This window comes from Lepidochelys kempii, chromosome 4 (genome assembly GCF_965140265.1).
Source record: "Lepidochelys kempii isolate rLepKem1 chromosome 4, rLepKem1.hap2, whole genome shotgun sequence".
In the NCBI taxonomy this organism is placed as follows: domain Eukaryota; kingdom Metazoa; phylum Chordata; order Testudines; family Cheloniidae; genus Lepidochelys; species Lepidochelys kempii.
The window spans coordinates 9,129,105-9,142,255 of NC_133259.1; the positions used below are offsets into that span (position 1 = coordinate 9,129,105).

The window sequence follows — 13,151 nt, forward strand, 5'->3', positions numbered from 1 at the left end:
TGGGAGACTCCAGAGTGGCTCTCGCCCACACCACTGGAGAAAATGAGGACCCCAAAGTCTGTCTCTTCTGTCTTGGGGTGCTGGGGATAGATTTGGCTCCAAGACAACTCAAGGAGGAGAGAAGCTGTAATGTTTGGCCCTGAGGCAGGAAAGTGATGCCTTGGAACAGCACATGGCCAAGGGGGCAGAAACACGAAACAGTGTTGCAGTGTGATAAACCGCTAATAGGTAAGAACAACAAAAGCTGAAGAGCAGGACTTTTCCCTCAGAACGAGCCACTATAGGGGCAGATGGACTCTGCTAAGTTCTCATTCAGTGACATTAAATGGTAAGAGGGAACTGAGAAGGACAGGGGCCACACTGCCCTATATGCCCTTGGGTGTAAAGACAAGAGTGCATGTAGGGCACAGACATGGCTCCACTGGTTGGTTCCAGACCTGCAGGCACAAGGCACATGTGCACCATGCATAAGGTTCACATAGATGATAGCCAAAGAACTGCCTTTTCATCGTGTGTTCCCCTTCCCCCATCTACCTCTAAAAACAATGTTCAAGAGACAAGAGCTGCTGTGGAATTACATATCAGAAAATGAAATATAGCTCCACATAGGGCATTTACAAAGCATTGATATAGGAGTGATAAACTAGCAATATAGTAATCAGATATGAATATCTCACTACAGCCATGATCAGATGCTGTAACAGTGCTGAGGAAAATTAGGACATTTTAAGCAAAAATGAAATAAAAAAGGATCAAGTTATGGGTCCATAGGAGAGACTCAGACCTAAATAATGAAGTGTGGGGGTAATACTGTACCAGTGAATGCTTCCAGAAATCTATGCCAGCATTCTCCAGTTCCTGAGTGCAGTTTGCGCTGATCATTGAATCAAAAGTCCTTAACACCTGCATGGAAATCCATACAATCCATCAAGATTACATGCAATTTACTATGTTCCCATCTAAATGCTACTTTCACATCACCTCTAATTTGTACCTATTCTTGTCTTGTCCTGTTGCAATCAAACAAAAGTTATGAATTGTGTGAGCATGCCAATAGTTCTGTAACCACATGGTAATAAGGGCAAACTACTTTAGCGAAAAAATGGTTACTAACCTTATATAACTACTGCTCTTTGAGAGGTGTTGCACATGTCCATTCCACCCTTGGTGTGTGTGTGGGCGCGCAGTTGCCAGAAATTTTCCCCTCAGTGGTACCTGTTAGGGTGGCTCAAGCACTCTTTGCTGGTGCTGGTATGAAGGGCCAGCAGACCGTGAGCCCCTTCAGTTTCTTCTTTCTGGAAACGCTGAAGAAGAAGGGTTGGAGGGGGGTCATGGAATGGACATGTGCAAGGGATCTCGAAGAACAACAATTACAAAAGGTTAATAACTGTTTCTCTTCTTTGAGTGATTGCACATGTGCATGCCACTCTTGGCGACTCCCAAGTAGTTAAACAGACACAGGGATCAGAGTCCATGCACACACACAATGTAGTACAGCTCGAGAAAATTTGGCATCATCTCTTCAGTATTGGCTGATCGGGTAGTGGGAGGAGAAAGTGCACACCAATGACCAGGTAGCTGCTTTACAAACATCCAGAATAGGGCTCTTTTTGAAGTTGGGGGAAAGGATGCAGGGGTCTGCCACAGCCCATTAACTGGATCCACAATGCCCTCACTGAGAGGCAGGGCTAAAATATTGACCAGATGGTGAGAGGATTCTTTAACTTCCTCTACCTGTATGCCCAGACTTAAGGCCACCCTACAACAATTCTTGGCGTGCCTTATAGTCATCTGGTGCAGGCAACCTGCCCACTCCTGAGACTGCATCATCATCAGGGGAGGAGGAAGAGGACCCCAGAACTGGCTGCAGATGCTCTTCTTCCATTTCTTGATCTCTAGGGTCTTGTTGAGCTGGCACTTGATGTCCTGTATTGGGCGTGGTACCGGAGTCAGGAATGGGTGCTGTCTAGTGGGTAGGTGCCACATGCCTCTCTGATGCCACGGAAACCAGGAAAAGCCCCCTTGGATTCCAAAGATGCCACTTGACAGGCATAGGCCCCCAGTGACCTCCTGGCCAACCACTCGATGGTACTCCTGTGACCAGCTCTATGGAAGGGTAGAAACATCTGGAGGAGGAACAGCAGATGTGGCTCAAAGGATGAGAAATATAGGACCCAACTCTTGATTCACAAGACGACAACTCTCCTTCCCCTGACCATGGACACACAGTTCTAGACAGACCCGGTGATTGATGCCAAGGTGCAGAGGCCCACAGAGAAGCAAACATTGCAAGTTTTCCCTTTGACCGTACCAAAGGGCAAGCTGTCAGTGGTACACGAAGCTGGCATGGCACTGAGCATTGTAACAATCCTGCTGGTTCTCCTGTGTCTGCTGGCACTGATAGGATCGACTCTTGTACTGTTGGCAATACTGGCATTGACATCGTCAGGAGGACCCTGGCAGCTGCAAATGCCTCTGGTGTGGTCAGTACTGAGACAGTGTCGGGTCAGTGTGGTGCCACAGAGGTGGAGGGAGCTCCTTCTGGTTCTGGACTCGACGGAACCTGCCTCGGCACCAGTCAACGGTGCCATCTTCTGTAGTACCCAAGCAGCATTCTACTCTTTCCCCCCATGCTTAGCAGACTTTGGTGCCAAGGACCTTCCTCTCTTGGCAATCTGCTTCTTATGCTTCTTCTTAGGCACTGGAGATAGCGAATGGTATTGGGACTCAGGCACGGTAGGAGGTGCACTCATTACCGACACTGAGGCATTCAGTGCCGAGTCTCACTGACCTGGCTCAGATGGAGGTCTCAAGGCAGCCTCCATGACCAGAAACTTTAGCATGGCTTCTCAGTCATTCTTCATGTGAACCTTAAAGTCTCTGCAAATTTGGCGATGCTCCCCAATATGAGCTTCCCTAGGGCACTTCAAACAACTTGAGTGCAGGTCACTCACGGGCATAGCCTTATTGTAGGAACTTCAGGGCTTGAAGCCCAGTGACCAAGCAACCCCTTTTCACTGGGAATCATCCAAAACCCTCAGATGGGGTAAAAACCGAACTAACACTAATAACCTTAATGCCAGAAGCATGTGGCAGCACAGGGCACTTGAGCCTCTCCTACGGGTCCCACCAAGGAAAAAATTTCTGGCAACTGGGCATGGGGTGTGCACACACCAAGAGTGGAATGCACACATGCAATCACTCGAAGAACTGATTTTGCTCAAACTTTTTAAAAAAGTCCTGAACTGAGATAAGGCAAAGAAGGTGTCAGCCCAAACACATGCACTTCTAGTGAGATCCACTGCATATGGGTGTCTGTGCAGGAGTGTGCTTTGTTCATGGTGGGTATGTCCACGATTGGCTTTTCTCCTAAAGTTTCAACTGGGCTAGCAAAGAAAGTTCCCCCAGTAGGCTGACCTCTGTGCATGTCACTGCTCTGTTGCCCCACCCAAGGCAGCAGAACACCACTGGTTTTACTCTGTCTGGGCCTCTGACAGTTAAAGAGACTGCGACAAGGATGTCTATGGCACTTGGGCAACAGCAAATAGTTTTGTCCAGTATCCTTATAATTTCCTCCTCTTAAAAAACTAGGACATTAAATACAAAAGATAATGGTGAATTAAACATTATTAAAGAAGTTGCACAATCAAAATCAGAGTCATGAAATGCAGAGGTTAAAGGCAAGCTGTAAAAGGAAAAAAAACATCAAGGATTTTCTCTGCTTAATTCTGACAGAAATTCAAGTGCTGTGTACTCCAGAAGATACTGTTGACTGGAGGCCCAGACCTGATCTAAACACAAGTTAAATCAGTTTATCAACCTTATGATAGTTGGGAGATGTGTGTATCATTAGGAATTCCATTTTTGTTTTGTGAATGAGATTGTAACAGTTCTTGTGGATTAGAGCAGATATTTTGTAGCAGAACCTGGGTCTAGAAAACTGTGACAGAGCCTTCAAGGGACATCAACACTGAACGACTCTCTATTACAGAAAGAATAGGGGTTCTGCTGACAGGGATACTGACTTCGAATGGACTCTGCCTAAAAGCCTGTGGAGAGGAGCGGGTTGGAGCCAGGAAATTTCCCAGTGGAAGTGAATGGGCAAGAGAGTTCAAAGAACGTTTTAAAAGGAGACCACTCTGTGAAAGGGGACCATCGATGCCATGGCTACCAATATGGGCTGGTCCTTGCTCTCTGGATGGACACAGCTGTTGTGACTGGATTCAACCACTGAATCCCATGCACCTCTAGGCTTGCGGGTATGGATAGTGACTGATCACTGTTCCTAGCTAGGTTTCTCAGGCTCGCTCTGAGATGCAGACTCTGACAGCCTTCTTGGGCAGTGAGACTTTGGAATCAGAGCAACAGCCCACCTAAGCCCCCCGCTGCTTAGACAAGCTCCCCCCAGACTCCAACTTGGCTATGTGAGCTCTGATTTCCTACTTACAACCTTCAGGGACAATGTGGCAGTAAAGCAAGTAACTCAGGCACTGCAAAGGAGTTTCTTACACTTTACTCTAACTCTTTTGTGCTTGTTTCAGATCTATGGAAAACAAAACTCCTGAATTCAATCCCTCATCTGACCTCACCACTCCCAAGAGTCCTGGGATTGGTCTGAGTCCTTAGGGCTCACCATCCCACTGGCGTTCCTGCTTCCGACAGTGGAGCCGACCCCTTCACAGAGGGTAGCTTCCTTGTAAAACCATCTGTTCCCTCTCTTACTAATGAGCTTCTGTCGGGAAACTTCAAGGCTCCAAAACATACACACATGTGCACACAGCTTCTGGGTAGAAAGTCCTTTCAAGGTCAGTGGCCCTGTTGATAGAACCCCCATTGAACAACTCTCCCATACAGGAACAATGTTGATGTCCCTTGAATGCTCTGTCACAGCTTCCCAGACATAACTCTTGCTACAAAACCTATGCACTAATCCACAAGGACTATAATCATACATGGCATTCACAAAACAAAAATGGAATTCCTAATCCAACAGACACATCCCCCAGACTGTCACAGAGCTCGTTTGTGGGCACTCACTTTAGCTTAAGTTGAGCTAAAGAAATACAAGGCACTCTTAAACAGACTGAAGAGCGTCCACACAAGGAGGTGGCTCTGATCTAACTACAGCAACTTCAAACCCATTTAATTAAGTTGGTGTAAAATGTGTACAGACATGGCCCCAGTAAAACAACATCACCAAAGTGAGAGGAGTGAATGCTGAGTAACTGACAGACTGTTTAGAGTTCTGTTTTTGTTTACACCTATTTAACGCTAACGTCTAATGAAAATTTGGGAGGAAGTCTATGGATAGAGTCAACACCCCTTGTGTTGTGGTTAGAAAGCTAACAATGCACATCTCCTGACAACCTCAAGAAGTCCTCCAGCAAAAAACAGGGAGGAGCAGACATGTCATTTCTGTTATTTCTGAAGAAAATAAGAAAAAAACATTGACAAAAACCTAGACGTTTTTTACTTATATGGCTCAAGTACAATGTTTAGAAATCCTTTAACAGTGACCTTTAAGGTTTCTACAGCAGTAATAAGTAACCCACATTACAGACACCTTCTCTAGTATTTTCTATTCTTTTCTGTCTAGCTCAGTATTATGTTTTAGACCATAAAATACAAAACATGCTACATGGCCCAGTTATTACTAGAAATTTATTTTTTGTATCTCTTGATATTGAGATTTTAACTCTGCAACCTGAATGTTGCACTACAATTTTTTGTATGTTATTTATATTACTAAGACAAATCAACTTCTCTAAATTAATATGATCAGTCCCAACAAGCTTCTAGTTATTCTGTCCAGCAATTTCATTTGCCTCAGCTGCCCAAAATGCTTTCATCCAGTGAGGGCAGAGAAAGCATCTGTACTATTTTTAATTGGCACTGAGATCACTGGAGAAGCAAGTAACATTGGATATTATGATCTGTTGTACCTTGTCATGACGTATCAGTAAGGATGTCTTTGATCCCAGTGTGGAAAGGATTCCGGCTATCTCCACAGCAATGTATCCAGCACCAACAACAACGCTGCGCCTGAGGAAAACACTGGAATGCGTTACCTAGGGAGGTGGTGGAATCTCCTTCCTTAGATATTTTTAAGGTCAGGCTTGACAAAGCCCTGGCTGGGATGATTTAGTTGGGGATTGGTCCTGCTTTGAGCAGGGGGTTGATGACCTCCTGAGGTCCCTTCCAACCCTGATCTTCTATGATGCTATGAAAAGCAACAAGATCACACACGCAGCATCGGAGATAACAGAACAGACCTTTGGCACAGGTTCTTACTGCCTGAACGAAAGGACAAGGTATCTCCTGTAATCCAGACATGTCTGGATTCTGGGTCTATTTCACATGCGACTTTGCACCCCACAGCTAGATCTACATTGTATGTTCTTTCCCATGATCTCAGGCTTTAACTCAATGGCCACATATGTTGTAAACCTATTTTATTAACTACATGCTACACGAAAACCAACTCACAAAATGAGCCGTCTTTCACTTCTGTTTTGATGGAGTATTGATATGGTTACCATGACAGTTGTTTTTGGCTCACTTACAAAGCTATGATTTTAAGTCAATTTCCCCCCCAACCACATAAAGAAAGATTGAAAAGGAAAGCAAGATGCCATTTAAGGGTCAGGCACAGGTGTGGGGCTGCAGAGTGGTTATGCCAAGCAAAAGCTGGCATCCTCTCTTGGGCAGGCAGGGACACTCTTGTCCATTGACATTGGGTCAGCCAGGAGACCAGGGAGTTGGAGGCAGGGTCAGTGAAACAGGCAAAATAGCAGGATCAGTCAAGGCGTCCTCAGACAAGCCACTAGGGACCCTGTACAAGATGGCTGGGCACAAGGCCACTCCAGTGGCTGAGGCTCAGTTGGCCTGCCATCCATTATTTTCTGCTCCAAATGGAGAATCTAAGAAAAGCTAAAGGAAAGGCACAGACAACACACAGAACAGGATGCCACACCCTGGATGGAGTCTCTACAGTTTCATATCTTTCCCTCGTTCATGGGAATGAACCCATCTCTCAGTCTTCCCATAATCCCAAGGGCACTGTCCATAGGCTTTAAATCATTGCAACCTCCTTCGTGAAGGAAGATTGTCAGCAGGTGGGTTCTGTTGTCACAACACACACTAGGAGGTAGTGGTACATGTACTCACTAGCCAGTATTTTAGTCATTGGGACTATCCTTCTGGGTGTGAAGGTTGCATGGGACTCCAATACGGCTTTAGCAGTAGCTGGAGAGAATGTGACAAAACAGTGCCAAATAAGTTACTCCTGCTTTATCAAGGGTTTAGACCAGTGTGAACTACCATCACTGACTACTAAAGCCTTGCAACCCATTATGACCTGACTACAAGTGACAGGTTTGGGTCAGAAAACCTCCTGCCCATGGGGTCAGCGCAGCAGTGGCTGGGTGCCCTGCTTCTGCCACTCACTGCGCTGGGGAGTGAGTGTGACAATGAGTTGCAATGCCTCTCCACAGCACATGAAAGACAAGAAACAAAGATTCAAAGAGTCCTGTGCTGCCCTAATGTAGTTATTAAAAAATTTTTTTAAAAATCCTGTATTTTAATAAACACAAAGCCGGAGGTCAGAATCACGACTGTCCTGGCCCTTTCTGATCAGGCAGTGTTTTATACCCATTTTGCACAGGAATAAATTACTGCACAATGGGGGGGCAGGGTACAACAAATGGAGTCCCACGTGTTTTGCTTTGAGGAGCATGCTGAAAGCAGCCTAAGATAGCTGATTTTGCTGGTCCTGAGAGTCTATTTTTTGGTTTGCTTACCTGGGCAATTCTTCAAGTTCAAAAAACCCATCACTGGTGATTCCCAAGCTGGCACCTGCAAAGTAAATTTCACACAAACCAGGACATGTTCTCTCCCAGTAACAAAACTCTGCTTTTCTTAGCATTTGTGCATTTCAACACAACGTTGTTTAGTTTAGATTACATTTCTTGCTATTAGCATTTATCAGCTTTACATACAAACTAATCCCAAGCATACAAACATTTGACTCGTTTTTAAAGCTCATTTCCCATCAACAGTGGAAAAGAAAGGGCACTCTTTACTTTGCAAAACTGAGTTTAGGATTGAAAGAAAGTATTATAAAAGCAGAGTTTGAAAAACTTCCCAAACACCTGCTTGCCCAAAGAGACTATATGCCTAAGCCCACCACAAGAGTCATGTCCCTAAAGCTATTCAAATTTCATTTGCATTGATACATTTTCATTCTCCTCAATCAGTTTGATCACCCCACAAAAATCAGCTGAACTCCACTCATTCCTCCTCAAATCCAATCAATTCTGCTCTCTCTACCCCCTCAAAAACCCCAGTTCTGTTAACCCCAATCAATGCTGTCCCTCAAGAAGTGATTAACTCTGCTCCCTCGTCCCTGCAAGAGTCAGTCAGTACAGTCTTGTCTTCATAGGAAAAAGTGTATTTTAACATGTTAGCTCACACATTGACAGTCCTAGTGTAGTTGTAGTTTTAACAAGGCAAGTTGTAGTTTAACACTAACAGTCATTCTGTGCTAGCTGGTGGAGGTGAACACTAAGATTGTAATGGGTTACCTATCAGGCTTTAAACACACCTTTTTCCTAGGGCAGGCAGGGCCTAAGAGGCTGCTCTATTCCTTGCCAAAATAACCGAGGGTATGTCTACACTCCGAGCTGGGGATGTAATTCCCAGCGTGAGCTGACATACAAGCGCAAGCTTTGATCAAACTCACTCACTAAAAATAGAGTGTAGCCGCAGCAGTTTAAGTGTCAGGAGGAGCTAGTCACCCCAAGTACAGACCAGTCCAAGATGCTAAGCACATATTTGGGGTAGCTAGCTCCTCCCACTACTCATGCTACTGTGGCTACACTCTACTTTTAGCACACTAGCTCAACCAGAGGCTAGTGCAGCTATGTTTTTTCAAGCTGGAATTTACACGTCTAGCTCAAAGTGTAGACATACTCTTAGAGTTGCCACTGCTGATCTGCTCCCTGTCTTTCCTCCTCCTTGGGTTAAAGAAAGAGCAGTGCAAAAAGCGGTTTCACTGTCTTCAGTTCCCCTCCTTTCCACAGAGGGAGCCAGTAATTCCCCAGCTCCATTCACTCACGAAAAAATCTCTACTGCCTTCAGGCAAGTTGGAGAGTTTGATTTTTCAGGCTGTGGTTTTAAGTAACAAAACAGGGAAAGGTAGAGCAGGTACTAAAACCTGACTAATGACCTCTAATTTCTCTCCCCCCTTAAAAAACTAAACCAAAGCAACACATTAAGATTATAATGAAAGGGTTTCCAAATATTTTTGTTGAGGACATTCAGAAGGTCTGTAAGGTTTCAAAACTACTAAGATCAATACCAGTTTTGCGTCTTTAAAATATGTAAAGAAGGATTTTCTTTCTTTTTTTTCAAAACCTTAAAGTCAAAAATGTCATTCTGCTGGAGCTTCCTAGAATTCTCAGGGGAGGTATAAAGAGACCACTCACACCTTCAGTGAAGTGGGAAGGGCTTTGAATTTTTAACAAAGACTTCCCCCCTCTCAATTGTTAGTCAGTGAAGTTAAATAAGTGTTAATAAAAAAAAGTTTCAAGCAGGCACTAGAAATCCCTTTGCTCAGCTTTCTACCTCTGGACTCTTGATACTAGCTCTTCAGTTACCATAGAACTATGTCAAGAGTGAAGCCTGCTTGGTGTATGTAGTCCCCTTACTGACACACAGATTGTTCAGAATCTCAGCTTTCATTATTAAGTAGTACATTTTTAGTCCTCATGGGTGCAAAAAATGTTTAAAATGTGAGCAAATGCAGTGAGCTCTGCCTGAGACTACAGGGAGCCTGAAACAAGGGCTGAGAGCTGTGAACTCTCCTGCCATCATTAATCTCATTTGAACATAAACGCTAAAGCCAGAGATGCACTTCACAGACAAAGGTAACTATTTTGTTGAGGGTCATTCTAACAGCTGAAACCGGAAATAGATTGGGAAAGAAGCTCTCAAAGTGGTGTGAATTAGGAGCTGCTGCCAGGAAGGAAATACCAAGGGAGGAACAGAGGACACCCCCTCAAAGTCAGGGTAAGAAAAGAAACAGACAGGAGGATGGGGAAGGGAGAAAACAAAGGGCAGAAACATCAGGAGTCCTCTCAAAAGGGAGCAGATTCTCCATGTAGTGATACTGAATGTGACCGTAAATAATAACTAAGAGTTTAATCACTACATAAAGGGCACACTCTACCTATGATCTTTGTGCAACTCTCTCATTGACCTCAGTGGGAGATCCATTGTGGATTAAAAGGAGTATGTGGTTATAAATTCAGACCCAGTCCATGGCCCATAATTCAAAATGTAATTTGGAACTCTCCACCAAATGGGACACCCCTGCCACAGAGCCTTCCAGCCTACTCAGGATCCAATTTTTCTAACAAGCAGGGCAAAAAACCCTTTAGCTTTCAGACCTTTCTGTATTATAAACAGGCAAAAGCGCTCCCTGTCACTCCGAGCACCCTTTGCAGGTATGTCCACCTTCAGCCTGCTAAGTCTGGAACAGTCTCTCTTATTTCCACAGTCATAACAAACCAGAATGCTTTCCATAAAAAATGCAAAGTGATAAAAGTCTCAGATAGCAAAGTTCAACGTCCATGTTGAATCGAATGTGACTTCTGTGCTGACCTACAATGTTGCATCAGTTCCTTCCTATTTTGTGGAAATCTCAGTAAAAGCAGAAGTGTTTAAAGGAGAACAAGCTGCGCAAGACCCTACATTTAGTGTCTGACATTCAGTGGCATGCATATTGGACTCATAATAAACAGATTAGCAGTTTTGAACAGGCAGATACAATTTGGCTTAAGGGAAAATTGGCAAACATGGCATCTGTCCAAGTTGCCTGTGGAGGAGCTGCAAGCACACCTTACAAACCTGAACTGATGAACCAGACATCCTGACCTGGAACCTCATCCAAAGCTCACTGAAGTCAGTGGGAATCTTTCCACTGACTCCAGAAGGTTTTGGATCAGATCTCTTTCTATGTAGGCCAGAATTCCATTCAGAAGAGGCAGGGAAACGTAGAATGCTGAGAACAAATGTACTTTCTAAGGTTACAATCTCTATAGACCACTGAGAGCCAGAGACACCAGAGTGTACTGGTGAGACACTATTTGCACTGGAAAAATAGGAAGTCCTGTTGTAACTCAAATGAAATCTCCTCCCACAGGAGTACTTACATGCCATGATGTTGATCACGTTACTCAAAGACTTACCAGGGATTTCACTGTCATGGGGCACTGATGGTCGCCCACCTGTAGCTATCAGGATATGGGGAGCAGTGTATTTTTTACCACCGACTTCTACCGTAGGCTCAGGATCAGATGTAAAAGCTGCATGGCCATGAATGGTTTCTATGTGAGCCTACAAAAACAAATTTTAGATTGTACTGTCATTCTATAAATCACAAAACCAGATGCTAGAGAAAGAATGAACCTTTCCTAATTATCAAAGCAGAAGACAAAATTATTAGGGCAGAAAAGTAGTAAGACAACTCTCTGATTCAGCATTTCAACTTCTGAAAAGTGCTACCAATGGCCCACATTTTCAAAAATGATTAGTGATTTTGGGTGCCCACTCCAGAAAATGCTCAGAAACCACCCTCTAAAAAACAGGCCCCTTTACGATATCTCACGTGGGCACCTAAAATCATGAGTCAGTTTGAAAATGTAGGCCTATGCTCATCTAGTAATCTGAAATGTTTGTAAATATAATGGAAGCCTTCAACCTGCATCAGAAGCCACTGTATGTTCTGGAGAGCTAATGAAGATTAAACTCCAGCCAACTAAAACATGACTAAGCTGGTAAGAAACGGTTACTTACTGTAACTGTGGTTCTTTGAGATGTGATCCAGACAGGTATTCCACGTCAGGTATGCATGCACACCAGGTGCACCATAGCTGGAGAGTTTTGCCTAGCAGTACCAGTAGAGGGACAGTGCTCATGCCTTGTGGCCAAAACCCCTCCCCTGGCTAGATGAGGCAGTGCCACACCAACCCTCCCTCCCCACCCCCAAGTTCCTTTGCACTAACTCCCAGAGATTAGACTCTGATGCAAAGGGACGGAGGGTGGGTTGTGGAACACAGGTCTGCATCACATCTAAAAAAATAAATAATCAGTTACAGTAAATAACCGTTTTTTCTTCAAGTCGATGCAGCCCTGTATTCTACTTAGGTGACTCACAAGCAGCACTCACTGGAGATGGGGCTTGGAGTCTATTTAAACAAGGACTGCAGGACTGTCTTCCCAAAGCTTGCATCTTCTCTGGATGCTGCAGTAATGGCATAATGGTTCATACACGTACATATTGATGACTATCTGACAGCTCTGCAAATATCCATATTGAGAGGTCACTTAAGAACGCTATTGATGTAGCTTTCGCGCTCGTAGAATGAGCTCGCACACACAGACGGGGCCTACCCAAAACTGTTTCGTATTCTATCTTGATGCAGAAAGTTATCCACTTAAGAGACATCTGTGAGGAGACTGCCCGTCTCTTCACAGTCTGCATACAACACAAACAGATGCGGCAAAGCACAAAAAGGTTTAGATAAAAGGCTAGACATCATCTGATGTCTAACATGCGAAGATGCTGCCCCTGTGGAGATGAGCGCGGCTTAGGAACAAAAACACAGGCAAACATACCGCCTATTTAAACAAAACCAAGACACCACTTTAGACACAAATGTTGGGTGCGGTGGCGATGTCCCTTTTTCTTTGGGGAATTGCATGTCAGGAGTCTCTGCCTCAAAGACTGCAGTTCACACATTCCCCTTGCAGATATCATTGCCATGAAGAATGCAGGTTTTTGTCAGAGAGGAAAGAGGCAGGATGCCAGAGGATTGAATGAAGGTCTCAGCAGAACCGCTAAGACTGTGCTAAGGTCCTATAAGGGAACCAGATCCTTCACTGGCAGATGGAGACGAAGGATTTCTTTTAAGAATCTAGACATCAAGCACTGGAAAACACCCATCTTCCACGAATGGGTGGATGAAAGTCACTAGATACTCCCTCAATAAGCTAACTGGAAGGCCCAACAGCTGAAGATGCAGCAAACACTCCAAGATAGCCAGGATTAGCTGAACTCCACAGGCCAATGACCACACTGTCAAAGTGGA

The 13,151-nt window shown here is 44.5% G+C and overlaps 1 protein-coding gene across 4 annotated transcripts in view; it reads right to left on the reverse strand.

Moving 5' to 3' along the window:
• The window catches only part of GSR (glutathione-disulfide reductase), a 33,248-nt gene that overhangs the window by 12,360 nt on the left and 7,737 nt on the right, over positions 1-13,151 (reverse strand). For all 4 annotated transcript variants that reach the window (XM_073340305.1, XM_073340304.1, XM_073340307.1 and 1 more), the window contains exons 5-8: positions 11,250-11,397; positions 7,800-7,854; positions 5,943-6,042; positions 817-903 (exon numbers count right to left, since the gene is read on the reverse strand). In XM_073340305.1, the coding sequence (XP_073196406.1) occupies positions 817-903; positions 5,943-6,042; positions 7,800-7,854; positions 11,250-11,397 (390 nt within the window). The remainder of the gene's footprint in view (positions 1-816; positions 904-5,942; positions 6,043-7,799; positions 7,855-11,249; positions 11,398-13,151) is intronic.